General features: G+C 36.2%; 1 protein-coding gene across 2 annotated transcripts in view; it reads right to left on the reverse strand.

Moving 5' to 3' along the window:
- Positions 1-16,541, reverse strand: part of arhgap42a (Rho GTPase activating protein 42a) — a 63,608-nt gene that overhangs the window by 2,127 nt on the left and 44,940 nt on the right. For both annotated transcript variants that reach the window (XM_056446125.1, XM_056446126.1), the window contains 12 exons: positions 15,991-16,030; positions 15,832-15,894; positions 13,741-13,815; positions 12,849-12,933; positions 12,704-12,762; positions 12,503-12,608; positions 11,763-11,922; positions 9,527-9,689; positions 5,446-5,829; positions 2,827-2,983; positions 2,669-2,728; positions 340-419 (listed from right to left, as the gene is read on the reverse strand). In XM_056446125.1, coding sequence (XP_056302100.1) covers positions 340-419; positions 2,669-2,728; positions 2,827-2,983; positions 5,446-5,829; positions 9,527-9,689; positions 11,763-11,922; positions 12,503-12,608; positions 12,704-12,762; positions 12,849-12,933; positions 13,741-13,815; positions 15,832-15,894; positions 15,991-16,030 — 1,432 coding nt within the window. The remainder of the gene's footprint in view (positions 1-339; positions 420-2,668; positions 2,729-2,826; positions 2,984-5,445; positions 5,830-9,526; positions 9,690-11,762; positions 11,923-12,502; positions 12,609-12,703; positions 12,763-12,848; positions 12,934-13,740; positions 13,816-15,831; positions 15,895-15,990; positions 16,031-16,541) is intronic.

Here is a 16,541-nt window from a genome sequence, read left to right on the forward strand (position 1 = left end):
AAAATACATAAACTTCAAACTTTATAAGGCGCTACATTAAAAACAAACTAAATCATTCACTCAACCTCTACTTCATCCAACCTCTGCTATCTTTCTTGTGTTCAGCACAAAGAAGATATTTCAAAGTATTTTGGAAAGCAGCTGCCATAGACTGTATAGTATTTCATGACTAAAACTTACAATTGATGTCTATGGCAGCGATCTTCAGAATATCTTGTTTTGTGTTCAACAACAGAAGAAAGACGGTCATAAGTTTAAAATCACCTAAGTGACTAAATGGTTTTAAGCAATGGTTTGGACGGAGCAAGTGTTTATTTCGGGTGAAGAGTGAGTTTTTACCGTTGGAGAAGTGCGCCCCCTGGGGGAAACTCAGCTCATGACTGTGCTCCGCTTGACAGGAATACAAGGCTTTCGCGTCTCTGTAAAAAAACACCAGGGGGAGTCAGTCACTGAGGAAACCACCTAACATCACTGACGGACAGCAAACAAACACTTACCTTTCAGCGCTGTTGGGCCATATCAAGAAACATTGAAGAAATGTATCAATAATCATTCCACACACAATAATCAGAGTATAAAATCTAACTACGCTTTAAACATGAAGCAAAATGAAAGGTTTTAGACCAGAGTGCATTTTCATGACTTATGATTGTCAATGTATCAGAAGATTGTGATTTTGACTAATTTGTTCTTACGTAATGCGATTAATTTGACCTTATTTGGATATATAATGATATAAATGTTATTTATAAAGTTTGTATAAATTAATATGCAGATAATGGACCCAGGTAAACTAATTTAGACAGCATGTGTTAACCCAGTGTTGTCTTCAGATTGTTTAATGGTACGTTACAGAAAGTCCAGTCAAGCATTACGCAAAACATAAAGAAAGAAATCCGTAAGTACACGTTAGTATACAGTGGCGGAAAAGTATTCAACACGCCATGTTTTTTTCTGGGAAATATATTCTAAAGGAGCTGTTGACATGGAGTTTAACCAGATTTTGGTAAAAACCCAAACAATAAAAACATAAAAATAAAACTAAACAAAAAAAAATCTGTGTAATAAAGGAATGACACAAGGATAATGTACTGTGTGTAACTACAGAAATGTATTTAATACTTTATATAGAAGGCTTTTTTGGTGATGGCAGCTTAAAGATGCCTCTCATATGGAGAATGAAGTCCTTTGTTGAAGTTTGTGAACAAAAAAAATCTTTTTTTCTTCAGAGTATAAAAATCTTGATTGTTCTGTGGGTCTTATCTATCAAATCTGATCTTTAATTTGTATTTTCTATAGGATTCAAGTCAGGTCATTGACTAGGCCATTCTACAGCTTGGTTTTCTTTCTCTGAAAACATTTGACAGTTTCCTTGATTGTGTTTTAGATCATTGTCTTGCTAAAATGTTCACTCAGGTTTTATCTTCATCATCCTGGTAATGTAGATGTCGGACTGAAGCAGCTGATATTAATTTACAGAGGGTTGCTGAATAACTACTGACAGATTTCAGCTGCTGTCTGGGCTTTCACTGCCTTTCAACACCACCCTTTCTTTGTGTGTTCAATACTTTTTCATGTGTCATTTCATTTTATTACAGAGCAAAATCCTCTGAGTAAAATATACTCAGTTTTTATAGTATTTGGTCCCTCTCTAAATTGAGTTAATGTTACTTAAGTTAATGGGACAATGAAAGGATTAATTAGGTGATGATTGAGGACTGATGATGAACACCTGCTGTTATTAAGCAGAAACACAGAAGAGAAACAGAAAACTACTACTGACTTTAGTTTACAGCCTTAGATAAAATCAGCTGAAATATAATACACTGAATCTCTCAAAATCTCAGCAGAGGATCAACTCGATCAATAAGCAACTTCACAAACAGCAGCTTTACTTATTACTAATCTGTTTGCCTTATTATAAAGAGGGACCCAATACTCTCTGAATGGAGTAAATTTTAATCAGAGGATTTTGCTGTGTACACATAATTTAATTTGTAAACTAATTAATATTAGTATAATATTAATATAATAAAAACCTTTCTTTGCATATATGCATTTCTTTGGTTGTTACCGACATCTGGTGAAAATTTTAAGTCAACAGCACCTTTAGAAACATGTTTTCTGAGAAAAATGGTGACGTGTTCAATACTTGTTTTTTCCCCACTTTATAAGGGGAAAAATGTAACAAGAAGTGACTCAAAATAGATCCTAGAAATAACTTTATAAGATATAATTGGGGAAAAATAATATCTCATCATGGTGGTATTGTCAGTATTCTTTATGTATTATAGTATTCTGACGCCTCTGAATTTGGTAACACTTCATTTTGATGGTCCATTTGAGTATTAGTAGACTGTCTGCTTAATATCTGTTGATACTGCTCCTTCAACAGACTTTAAATGACTATAAGAAACTTAGAAAGTACATGTCATCCTACACTAACCCCAACCTAACAGTCTACTTATAATCTAATGAGAATTAGTTGGAATGTAGATGCAATGTAACTTACAATCAACAAACGGACCATCAAATTAAAGTATGGCCCTGAATGTTATGAACAAACAGTGTAAAAACACATCTGTAGATTCCGTTTAGACCTTTACATAAGAAATAATCCTAATAATCATAAATAAAACTTAATACTGCACTTAGTCTGGCTCATTACCTTCCTGTTGTAGGCTGAGAAATCACAGGACACTCAAAGATTGCTGCTCGGCAGGCCACACTGGAGGAAAGAAAAGAAAAGAACATTTGATATATGAATCAGTGTAACACACAAATTTTACCATACGAGAGAGGATTTCTGGGAAGGCTCTTGCTTACACAGATCCCGGTCTCTGGTAGCCATTGCTGGCAGAGGAATCGTCTCTGAATCTCATGCCGTCTTTGGGAGGAAGATCCGGCAGATGGAGAGATTTGAGACTGTCTCTCTGACTGCGGGACACCAGACTCTGGATGGAGCCATGACAACTCCTGAAACCTGACAAATATAACAAACACAAGAGTCGGTATGTCTTGGGAAGGTTTTTTTTACATTGTTTCTTTTGTTATGTGTTAAATCTAGCCTGATTTTTTTGTAGCCAAATGTTGCAAGAAACTGTTAAACATGTCAGTGTCAAGGCCAACTGGCTTTGGGAGACACTAGGATGCAGTTTTATTATAGTTGGCTAAAATAAAACTCATAAAAAAGATGTCATTTTACTTGAATTAAAATAAATGTTGACCCAATAAAATTGCCTAATTTCATGCCAGTGCAAGAAAAAGCCATAAAATAGTTTTGTTTTTTTATAATTTTTTTTCAGGGTTTTCAACTTTAATGGATAGGAAAGTGTAGAATATTGACAGGAAACCATGGGGAGCAGAGAGAGGGGAAGGATCGGCATAGGACCACGAGACCGTAATTGAACGTGACGACGTGAGCACCGGAGTGCACGTGTCGACGCACTAACCACTAGACCACTGGCGCAGACAATTCATAAAATAGTTTTAACAATCTTTTATTTCATGGGCAAGCGTGTGAAATGTTTTTTTAAAGTAAAAAAAAATGCAGTTTTGGCTATGGAAGCAAATTTGGTTTTTGGGCTAAACACAAAAAATGGCCCAGTAGAAAATAAATTTTTTTTACCCCATTAAAAGACTAATTCTAATAACCTTTTCTTAGCCACATATTTAAATATGGTCAAACCAATCAAACCCTAGTTGTATACTGTAACACGTGGATGACAGAGACAATGTTAGGATCCAAGTGCAGGTTTATTCGGTAGTCAGGCAAGCAAGGGTCAACACAGGTGCAAACAGATGAATAAAGGCAAATCCAGAATCGTAGTCACTATAACAGGCGAGAGGTCGGAAGTGAACATGGACAAACAGGCAGTGAACATGGACAAACAGACAAACTTGGCAAGGGTCAAAACATGGAGAAACAAGACTAAGGAAACCGCGTTGAATTGTCACTTTACAGGTAAACAAGACTCAGCCAAGAAGTGAGTGTGTGTGCTGCTAAAGTAGTGTGTGTGAAGTCCAGAAGCAGCATAAGCTGTGGGAGTCCAATCAGTGGAGACTTGGAGCAGGTGTGTGTGTGTGTGTGTGTGTGTGTGTGGCATGACTGAATTTGTAGTTCATAAGATGTAGTCCATGTGAAAGTGAATTCTTCCCAGCGACCTCTGGTGGTTAGAGATTGCTGGTAATCATGACATATACATTCTATTTTTTTTTCAACATAACTTGAAAAAATTACATACTTAAATAAACTGATTTGCACAAAGGGATTGCACAACCGACTGTTATAATATGAGATTATAATAGAGTTTTGCTAAAAGGTTTATTGAGACGTATTGTTGGTGATTGGATTTGTGTTTGATTGATTGGTTAGCTTTACATTAAGTAACATTAAGACGTGTTTAAAATGATTTAGAACCTACATCATCAAATTTTTGTGAATTTAAGACTTTAATTTAACTGAATTTAAGGTCTAAAATTTAGTTTGTGAAATTTAAGACATTTTAAGACCCTGCGGACACACTGATGCTCTTCCAGTTTTCTACTTTTGAGCAGTACAGGCTAAATTACACAAAAATCACGCAAGTGTAAGAGAGGTAGCTTTGCTTTTTTTAATCTGACACTGCACAAAAACATTATAATGCACCAAAATGAATGTTGTTTTTGAGGGTGCACTCACACTTTGCTATCTGAAACGTTTCCAGGCACGTTTCTCAGTTCGTTTGGAAAGTGTGAGTGCTTAGAATTGGTCCCAAGCACAGTTCAGTAGGCCGGCCCTGGTCCAGTTAGAAGAGCTGTGCCAGAGTGCAGTTCGGTTGGGCTTTGGTGCGATACGCTTGTAGTGTGAGTGCAAATCGCGGCTGAGCCCGAAACTGAAGACCTGACGTCACTGACTGTTTCATATGGATTTATTAATCATTCTAACAGTTCAATGAACGCAAACTGTCATAGTTTATTAGAGATGCAAACCCATCGCTGCACGACAGCTGCACCTTCAGCTAACCTCCTAATTCCTAAAGCAAGGAGGACTTTTATGATAATTCATCAGCGTCAAAAGTTGTGGATATGTTCGGCAAAATGTCTGCGTATCACTGCATCCCAAACAACTAAAAATAATACAAAACAATATAACTAAAGCAATGTCCACTGTGCTGAGCGGGAGCGCTTATCTTCTGTTAAACTAAACAGTCGCATCATTGATAAAGTAAGCAGTTTCAAAATGCAGTGTGAGTGCAGGCCGTCAGTGGAGAGAGGTGGGGGGACAATAGCGCTTCGGCACAGTTCAAGACAAATGTACCTAGTGTGAGAACACCCTGACTCTAATAATCAAATAATGAACTAAATAAACAAATACATTTAGGAAAACATTACATAGTTTAATTCAAAGGGTTAAAATTCCTAGTAAATTGTGCCCTTCATCACTCAAAATGTACTCATTCTTACCCTCAGAAATGTGCAGTGACGTAAGAGAGGAGCAGGAGGACAGACTGCGCTGATCCTCCGCTGTCTCTCCCAGAGTCCTGTGCAGGAGCTCTGAGGTCGGAGAGCTTCGATCGCCTGGGCTTGTACTCAGCGCTTCTTCCCATTCTCCATCCGTCTTGTTGGCGTCCTCCTTAGAGCTGGAATCGGGGCTGGTGGTGCAAGCGGGGCTTTTTGGCCCATTGGAGGAGGGAGATGGAGTGGTCCAGCACAGACTCCCTGAGGCCTTGTGTTTGTTCCGAGACGGAGAGCCTGTTTTGGAGCAACTGTTCTGCTCTGAAGAGTGGGATGAGAGAGACTCCATGCTGCCCATAGGGGTGCTGCTTGGGCTGCTGCTGAACGTGTCGCCTGATGGAGAGAAGGGGTTAAACTGACAGATATAATCCAGTTATGTTGTACTGTATGGATATTGTTTCTGGATCCAAGCCTCTACTTATCTGAAATTGAGAAAACTATCTCAGCAGCCATTTAAGAGCACTGTTTAGTCGTATTACACAGATACACTAGAAGTGTTGTACAGAGGTCCCTCGCTATAACACGGTTCACTTTTCGCAGCCTTGCAGTTTTGCTGATTTTTTTTTTGTGCAATTTGACATGCTTTTTTTTTGTGAATTGTGTTCTGCGTCCTGATTAGCGGATTGTGTTCTGCATCATGATTAGCGCATTGTGTTCTGCATCCTGAATTGGCTGTAGACCAATGTCAATCTATTTTGCTAAATTTACATAAATCTTCGATTTGCTAGCAATATGATTCTGAAGTGCTGTACTGGAAGTTTCGAAATGCAGCCGAAACGTTCTGCACCATCAAAGGCACCTGTGGTATTACCCAAAAGGCAGAGGAAGATACTAACCATCGCACAAAAACTTGAACTTCTGGACATAATAAAGGTAGGTAGACGTTATACGGCTGTAGGGCGTGGTTTCATTCTATAATACTGGACTTATTTTTCCATTAAGGTTTGAACTTTGAGAGTGTTAAAGCAAGAGAGAAAAGTGTGAAAATGTTAATGCCTCTCTGTAAAAAAGCATATAAAGTGTTTAGTGAGGGGTTTTACAGTCTTAAAACATCTATAATAATTGTAAAAAACATTAAGCAGACTACTATGTGGATTTCCCCTATTGTGGGTTATTTTTAGAACGTAACTCCCACAATTAACGAGGGATCATTTTATACCTAAAACTGCCAGTGGGTAAAATGTACCCATGCACATGACTTTTGGTATATCTAAAAACATAATACGTCACTTTTTTATGACGCTGTCATGAAATGATTATTTTTAGTCATCAACTGTGATCCTTGACTCCAGAAACAATACTAACCCATGATGTAATTTAACCTTTAATCAGACTCGCCATAACTCATGGCATTTATTGCCCTGTTTGGCATCATTAAATTACTTCCTTTTATCTACTGTGACTAAAAACTTGAAACTCAAGTTTCGAGAGTTTCAATGGGTGAACGATGTTGTCAAGCAACACCGAATGCTAAAACATAAGTGGCGGGAAAAATGAGATTGAAAATTTAGAAATCAAATGAATAAATCGAACCTGTTGGTGCTTATAGGCATAAATGTTCAGGGTTTTTTTTACTGGTTTACCAGGACAATTTTTAACAACAGGAGGTTTTTAAACAACAAAACTTTAGTACAAGTCAATGACTAAGAGACTTGCATATTTTATTTAATATCTGTGATGTACATTTGAAAAACAGAAATGTGTAAATTTGACCCTGTAGCAGTTTGTGTTAAATAGAGCTGTGTCAAAAATAGTTTTTCAAAACACACCACTATTTTCTCTTGAACAGATTTTGAGAGTACTTTTTAACAGCAGATGCTCTTGACCAATGGTGCCCAAACGTTTCCTTATGAAGGGCCAAAAACCAAACTTGATTGAGGCTAGTGGGCCAGATGTAAATTTAATTGCCATAAGTAATTTGCAAATTCATTTAACCTCTTAAAGTCAAGTGCTGTTTTGGGGTTTCAGCCTGGATTTTGCCTACCAAAATTCAAAAGCTTCCCAAATCCACATGCAACGGTGTAAATGCAAAAGTTTGGTATCATTTTGAAGAAAACCCTTTGAATTTTCATAAAACACTGTTGAAAGGGATTAAAATTATTGTATATGTTGTCTGTGTTAAAATAAACACCTCTAAAAAAGAAACTAAACTTTTTTGTAAACTCAAATTTGAAAGTATACCTTTTAGGTTTTGTGTAGTTGAGGTTGCTAGAATTAATTTTGTTGGTTCTTGCACATGTCAGTAAGTTCTTTTTTTTTTTTTTTACATTTTATAATGAACTTACTACAGTAAAAACAAAATCTCATTTACAACAGAATGGAGTTACACCAGTTTTTGCTGACTAATGTCTTCTGCATAGTCCTCTGTCTGTCCAGTGACAATATTTACATTTTTAAAAATCTGATTCATTTACAACATTTAATTGAAACATTTAATTTTAATTAGATTTTTTTGTAGCTCAGCAACAAACCACACCAACCCTCCCCATCATTCTCACTCTCTTCTAAGATGGTATGGTGTGCAAAATCAAAGGTTACAATGGGCCAACATTGGCCCACGTGCCCTACTTTGGGCATCTCTGATATAGACTCTAACTCTAGACTCATTTTTAATCGTACACTGAAACGAGCAAGTATTTGTGACTTTTAAAAGGTTTAAGTCATTTACAAGGGTTCATAGTGACCTGTGTACATTAATCATGTGACATTAAAGCCAACTTACAGGACTCGTTGAATGTACAAGATAAATGTATTAGGGATGCTACGGTTCTCGAAAAAAAAACATATTGTCCAATTGTCCTCCCATGGTTCGGTGGCCCTGTGATCCGCAGTTCAGAATATGCATTATTAATATTGGTTTGTTATTTAAAAAATACCTAAACAAAGCAGTTTCACCTTTGTACGCAACAAATCTGTTGTTGACATCACGTTTCGGTGTGTGTGGAGTTTCTTTAGGTTTCAGCATGGCAAGTGAAGAAGATAAAGTGCAAGTGCACAGGTGAGGCCAAATCACAGCGCATTGCAGTCAGTGTTTCAACAGACACAAAAACATAACGGATGCCTTTTTGTTGTTGTTGCAAAGATAGCCTAGATCAGTGGTCACTAACAGATGATTGATGTCTGTGTCAGGACCCAGAAGCCTCCCATATGCACACGGACATACAGTAGGTCTGATATTTTAGTCCCGCTTCTGCTGGGTGTTTCTCACCTGATCTCTCCCGCTATTCACTCTGTTTACCCGCTGTCTGCTAAGAACAGTTTTCTTCTCGACTGAGTGTTCCCGCTGAATTAAGAGAGAAGAGCTGAACGTTTTTCTTTGCTTAAGTTTCATTCACCACGGTGGTGCTGATAAGTGAAACGGAGCTCTCTGGAATCATAATAAAATCATAAAGAAATTATAAATACAAATGTGTCGTTGCCTTGGTAATGCAAGCATAATGTAAACAGAAGTAATCAATACTTTAAAAGTGCTCAATAAGTCGAGATGTAAAACAGAAAAAGGGGAAATGTAATCTCTTTCTCTTTATTTTTTCTAAGCTATTTATTTAAACATACAATTTTCAAAATGCCCTACTTTTATTTAATTAATGAGAGAACATGCAAATCTACAGTCATATGTGTGAAGCTGTTGTATTGTCAGGTGTTTGTTGCCCAATAAATATGTTTTTTGTTCTTTTAATTGTTCTGTAGGCATTTTTTTCTAAGCATAGCACAAACTGTACGTACCATACTGAAACCGTGACCCTAAAACCGTGATACATACCGAACCGTGAGTATATTGAACCATTGCACCCCTATAATGCATACAGGTCACTATGAACACTTGTAATTCATGTTCACTTCAGTCTCGTCACATCCCAGACATCAATATTTTAATGATTTATAAAAGATGAATCAACTTCCTCAGTTTAGTAATACAGTACACTGTGAGCTTATATTATTGATGTGCAACTTTGGTTTCAGATAAGAGTGCTTGGATACAGAAACTATGACCACAGATGCACGTGTGTGTGGTTTAGTGGACACTCACTGTCAGCATCAGCCAGGCACAGGGCAGGAGGGTATAGGCCCCTGGATTTGCGGGAGCCGGATGACAGACAGATGGCTTTGCTGCGTCGGGCACCGCCACGAGACTGAGAGTGAGACTGAGGATGTGGCAGGGGGACATTAGGGTCTGGAGCTTGATGAAATATCTAAGAAGAAAAAGATAATGTGAGCATTTTGATTCAATCAAAGAACATATGCAATGAATGACCAATAATAATAGGAGACAAACAACAACAAATCTTTCGATTCTCTGGTTGTTGCAGGACATACAGGAACATTAAAAAGTTTGCGCATGGTCAGGATTCATTTATTTCTCTTCCTTAAAGGTCTTTGCACACTGAAGTGCGAAATTTTCATATGCATTTTTTTCGTATTCATATGTGAAAAACTCGTCAGGTAAACAAAACCTGGCACAGTCAGATGCGTAGTAATTAATCCATTACGAAAAAACGCAAAACATTTCAGAATCAGTTCAAGCTGTGATGCATTATTCTCATCTCTCTTCTCCAAAGTAGAAAACAAAAGAGGAATAGGCTACATATTTTGCTACATATTCATACACATATGTAGCAAACATATACATAATAGGCTAAATATTCTCCTCCTTTTCAAAGAGCTGCACTGCGATTATCCCGAAATGCAAAGTTTATTTCAGGAAATCAGTGGAATTTTTGATACATTGCTTGTGATACTTCACTCATTCACATGCGTAAACAAATCCTGAACAGAGACTGACAGTACCTATAGACATTATAATAGATGGTGGCCGCATTGATCTGTCAAAGCAAGGGACCGAAATCGGCAATAATATCCTGCTGCAGACCCGCAGACCCACACACATTTCAGGCACACACAATCCAGGCTAACCATATATCAGGATTTCTACAGGTTTTATCAAGTAAGACTTTTTAAGACCATTTTAAGACCATAAAGGATGAAATTTCAGACTTACACAAGGCTAAACGCTAGAGATTTTTTGAATGGCAAAGTTAAAACCTAAAAAAAAAACATTAAAAACTGTTGCATTTGTACAGAAGATAATTAAACCATATTAAAAAGTGAAAAGAGTTAATAAATAAACCTATCTTAAAACTTTTATTGAAATATATTACAAGTGATTGGATGGGTGTTGGCCCAGTTGGGTATAGCTTTACATGGTCATAGGAAAATTAAGACCTACAACACAATATTTTAGTGGATTCAAGACTTTAAGGCCTAAAATTAGTTTTTTGAAATGTAAGACTTTTTAAGACTTTTTAAGACTAAGGCAGATACCCTGATAAATGGTTACAACTAATGTTAAAGTTATTAATGTCTTCTCGGACATAGTCATCAATAGATTTTTATATCTATTGTTAATAAATAGTGTACACAATAGACAATAGTGTATACTATTTCCCAAATATGGCAATCGAGATGGGCGAATGGGGAACGTTGTTTCCGATCGCCATTCAATATAATAGACTGAACAGTTTTATATCAGTCATTATTTATTTGACAGAGTCAATATAGCAGATACTCGTTTGCTGGTCTTGCTGAAACATTTTTCAGAGATATAAAAATGATCTCAAAATGCTTTTTCGGATGCGAAAAGTGAAAAAAAAAAAAAAACCCGGTTCAAATTTTTTATGACGGATGAAAGTTGTCAATACAATTCACACAACGTAAGGTCAAATTTATTTTTTAACGTGTGAAAATTACACATGAAAATTTCATATTCAGTGTGCAATAAGATCAAGACTCAAAAACACAGCCAAAACGGTATTATAGCATAAAATATTATTATCACTTAAATGAACTTTTACTCTATTACTAGAGTAAAGTCTTCTATTACCATATAATTGTGATATGAAATTTATTACTGTGATTTAAAACAAAATTGTCAGCATCGTTACTCTAGTCTTCTGTCACGTGATCATTCAGAAATCATTCTAATACGATATATGTTGTTATCATAAATGTAGAAAACTATGCTGCTTAATACTTTTGTGGAAACTATGGAGCAAATTATTTTGAAAATAAATCTTTTTGTAGCAATAATGATAATAAATGGCTTTTGCCTGTAACATAATTCAGTTCTGGGTCATAATATCAACATCGGTACTGTTTAAAAGCCTTGTAAACGGTAAACCTTCTAGCTACAGTAAGTAACAATATTAACCCAGTATTTAATAACTGGCTCCTCTATGCTTTCTATTAAAACATACTTAATCAATCACCTTGTCGTAGTTTTCGATGAGGATCTCCACCACAATATTCTGGAACTTGATGTTCATCATGGCAGCGACTGTCTCCTCCTGAGAGCGCATGAGTGTTGGTCCAAAAATCACACCCAGGTTAGACACGGTCATCAGATTCTTCTGACTATGTGTAGAAACCCTGTCAAAAACAGCAAAAACAGAGCCTCAAAAACCATAGCCTGCACACTCTTGTGGAATTTAAAGAGCACTTATGAACAAATGTGCTGGTCACTATTTACACCTGTTGTACCAACAAAAATTCATTGTCCACTAGCATTTTATTCAATGTCTTTTAAAAGAAAACCAATTATTAAAATATAAAGAACAGGCATCAAAATCAGGTATTTTTGATTTGAACGATTTTAATATTAAAATCAGATATGAGGATTAACGTAACATTTATGCTGATCCTGGAACATCACTTTTGTTTAAAAAATGTAATCCATACCTATTCCCTACTCCTAAACCCAACCATAACTGTAAATTATTCCCAAAATCAAAGGGGATAACAATCATGTAGAAGTGCATAAACCTAACCATAAGCCTTAACATAAACTGTAAACGTATCCCTTAATTCTGATTGGCTGAATGGGATGTTGCTCCAGGATCAGCATAGATGTTAATCCAGGTACATGTCCTGCTTTTTTACATGTCCTGTCATTTTGATTGCAGGTGTAAACAGATTTCTAGATCAATGTTCAAGAAGTAAAGCTACATACACATGAAGATGTTTGATCAGAAGATCCAGCATATCTTTATTCTTGTCAGGAAGTTTGTAAACGAGCGCATGAACCGCACAGACCCTGTAATTCTGATCATCAGATTCTAGAAATACAAAAAGAGCATCCAACTATTAAAAAAAGAAGACCCAGATGAATGTGATGAGGAGTAAACAGAGCAGGGATAATGCTAGAACTCACTGACTGCCATGATGAAGTCTTTATGAAGTCTGTAGGTCATGAGAGGTTCTGCCAGACATCTGGAAGAAGCAGAATAACTTACAGTACATTCTAATGATAATGTGTTGTTATTAAAAGGTAAAGATTTTGAGGATTAGCTAAAAACCTGAGGTAATTCTTCAAGCCACTGGTGATGGTCTTGTTATCCCAGGTGTCTGGATCAAGGTCCAAGTCTGCAGGAGCTTTGGCCGCTGGAAGGGTCAAGCGAACTTGTTTTAAATGGATTTTAATTTTAAACAGTCTTTAAAAAGGACCGTTCACCCAAAAACATCATCGATTACTCATCCCCTGTATGAGCTTTTCTCTTCTGCTGAACAAATTATCAAACAGTTGATGGAAACCATTGACTTCCACAGTAGTTTTCCTACTATGGAATTCAATGTCGATCATAAACATTTTGGAAAATAGAATTATTTGACAATTTTGGGTGAGCTATCCCTTCAAGTTTAATGCAAATAAAGTGTACTTCCAACAGACATCTATTTTTTGCATGTGTTCACACTTGGCAATTTTGGTTTGGTTGAGGTAACTCTAATTCATCTGTTTTCTTAGTGTCGTTTATTTGAATTAGTGCGAATTCTGCCATCTTAACCTTGGTGTACACTGGATAGTGCTGAAAATATGAACCTCAGTCTGTTTTCAAACAAGCTCTGTTGTGTTACAACTGAAACATGAACAATACATGAAAACCAAACCAAAAGCAGGATATGGGACAAGACCGTTTTTTTCTCCTCGTAGTCACGCAAAATGTTGCTGATGTAGAACGTTGCCCATACAGGCATCAGAAATTCATCGATTTGCAGCACATCTTCGTTTGTGTATGACGGAGGAATTCTTCTTAAAACTTTAGTTTGGTGCCTAATTGACTGAATTACTAAATTAACTAAATTCCAAAGAACCAAGAGAACCAAACTTCAAGTGGGAACACACCCTTAAACCTTACTAACAAAATGCACATACCATCGCAATGCCTTTTAATAAAAAGAAGGATACTTTACCAAAGACTGAGGTCATCAGCCGCTGGACTTTAGAGTTTACTCCACCTATCCTGTACAGCCCCAATGTGTTGATACCTAGACATAAAATAAAATAGATATTTTATATTATAAACAATTAAATGTAATAAAACAATTTAATATTTTCTGTAAACTAAAAAATGTTGTTCAATAAGTAAATCTTTTAACAAATTTCATCAATGAATTTACCCTTATAGTTAAAGAAATGAAACCACACAACATATAATTTAATAATATAATAAAACTTATAATAAAGTAATTCAGCAAATTTTTCTTTAAGTTTGTTCTTATGCTTCACTTAGACTGTATTTATTTGATCAAAAATATAGTAAACTCAGCAATATTGTGAAATATTTTTTACAATTCATATTAACAGTTTTCTAATTTGGTATCTATTTTTTATTTTAATTTAATTCTGCGATAGAAAAGCTCTATTTTAAAAATCATTGCTTAAGTTTAAATGTCAAAAGATCCTTCAGAAATCACTGAAATATTATTATTAATGTTGAAAATAGTTGTGTTTAGGGATGCTCCGATTAGGATTTTTGAAGCTGATACCAAGTATTGATTCCATTGGCCGATAAGGAGTACCAATTCTAATGCATCAAGCTTTAAAATTAAGCACATTTTCCCTCTTAGTATGATACTTAAGTGAAGATCTCTCCTTACCTAAGATAATAAATGAAGGATGTTGCATATAATCCCTTAAACACTTCTCTTATAACCATTTAGTGTGGACTTGTTATAGTCAGATGCAGGTTTACATGAAATAATAAATAAAACACGTTTAAAAAATTGTAAGAAATGAGCAATAAGCAATTTAGAAACACTGCAAATCATGGAAGAAGAATTCAACATGTCTCAATTAAGAAAAAGTTTGGAGCGTAGGCTTTATTTGATGCATAAGAAGTTCATGCACACCATAATACATAACTTCTTTACTAAGAAAATAGGCCTATAAACTACTGTTTATTGCAATAACTAGGCCTATATTAGAAAAAGTTATATTATTAAATAAGTAAAAAAATAATAATATTAATAATATTCATTAATATTTCCAGCCAGGATCTAGTGAACTTGCAATATTATCAAAAATAAAGAACTTTCAGTTGGCCTAAATACATGCGAGGCCATTCAAATATTTGCTCGGACAGCTCCGGACAGTCACAACAGCTCGATGAGAGAGCTGGGATTTTCTTTACTGCACTATTCATTTAACCTAACAAATATAAAGCTTAGAACATCATTGTGCCTCTCGCGATCTGCTCTCTAGCTCATTTACTGTTGTCGCCATGATTTCTGTGGTATTTTATCTAATTCGCGGGCATCACGGCACCACAATGAGAGGCCTATGCGGGAGAATCGCAGAGTTTCCAGGAGAAGCCACACAGTTGTATGAGACACTAGACAGCGACAATCGATCCGCTTGCGTCACAGCAGCTCAAAACACTTGACATACAATCGTTGCACTTGCAACAAAGAGATCATCACTCGCGAGAGTCGTGCCAATAGACTGTGTAAACTGTATATTTTAGCTGCTGTGACGTGAACACCATGATCAATCATGCCCCCACACATCCTTTACCTCTGCAGGTGTTGTAGCACTGCTGATGAGTGTGTAAACTTGTAAACAAACACTTGTGATCGGTTCATGAGATCGGCAAGATTGACGAGTAACGATTGAGTAATGAAATGTGATTATCGGCCGATACCGATCTCTGGCCGATTGATTGAAGCATCTGATTGTGTTGTTTATTATTTTTAAAGAAACCAAGATAATTTGTTTCAGCATTTACACCGTCCCGGTGATGAATAATGGTCTCAATTAAAAATAAATAAATCATAATAACAATAATAATAAATTAATAAAAAATGTTAATCTTGAACCAAACAATTAAACAATAGTATATGGCTATTAATGGCTGGCTGCTTACTTTCTTTTCAATCCACTACAATCAAGATCTTTATTAAAATTATTAACAGTCATAAACTGCAAAATCTCAGACAAAGTGAGACAACAGTGAGAATTACAAGCGAGTAAAATGAAATGAAAAAGTATGCGGAGACACTCACCTCTGGCTTCCACAGACTCAATACACTTCCTCACAAAATTAAAACCTGCTTCGTTCAGGAACGCTGTGGACACAGAGTGTTTTAATATTATAAACATGAGCCTACAGTACGGTATGTACACCTAAAAGACAATTAGATAGATGAGAGGCCTGAACTCACTTTCCTCTTTCTTGCTCAGAAGTGCTGGAAGGGTGTAAATCTAAAAGAAACCAGCAAGTGTTTATAGCACACCAAAGATGTATGCCTTTCAAAGCATATACACACTGCATAATCCACATCTGACGGAAATAAATTAATGCCCCGAGTACACAAAACAGGATTTATAGTTTCAGACTATAAACATACACGCACAGATAATCCTTTGTGTATAAGAATTGACGAACTCCGCTAAATAATAACAGTGGGATGAAGGTCAAACGAGTTGAAGCCAATCCACTTCAGCTGACAGCACGAGAGTCAAAACAAAGAGTCATTAGAGACGTGCAAATTCTCAGCTGTCATCTTTTTCCTGTCCATGTGTATGATCTCCACTGCCTGGAGTTCAAAGAGCCTCTATACTAACAATTAGACGTCTAAAAGGGGAAAGGGGAGTTAGTGAGACCAAAAACTAAAGAATAAAAAGAAAAATAATGACCATTCAAATGGGTTTCCCTGTCTGTCATCAGTCAGCCGAACAGTTACATCCTTTCCTATGCTATTAGTTCAACTAA

Source organism: Danio aesculapii, chromosome 21 (assembly GCF_903798145.1).
Source record: "Danio aesculapii chromosome 21, fDanAes4.1, whole genome shotgun sequence".
In the NCBI taxonomy this organism is placed as follows: Eukaryota; Metazoa; Chordata; class Actinopteri; order Cypriniformes; family Danionidae; genus Danio; species Danio aesculapii.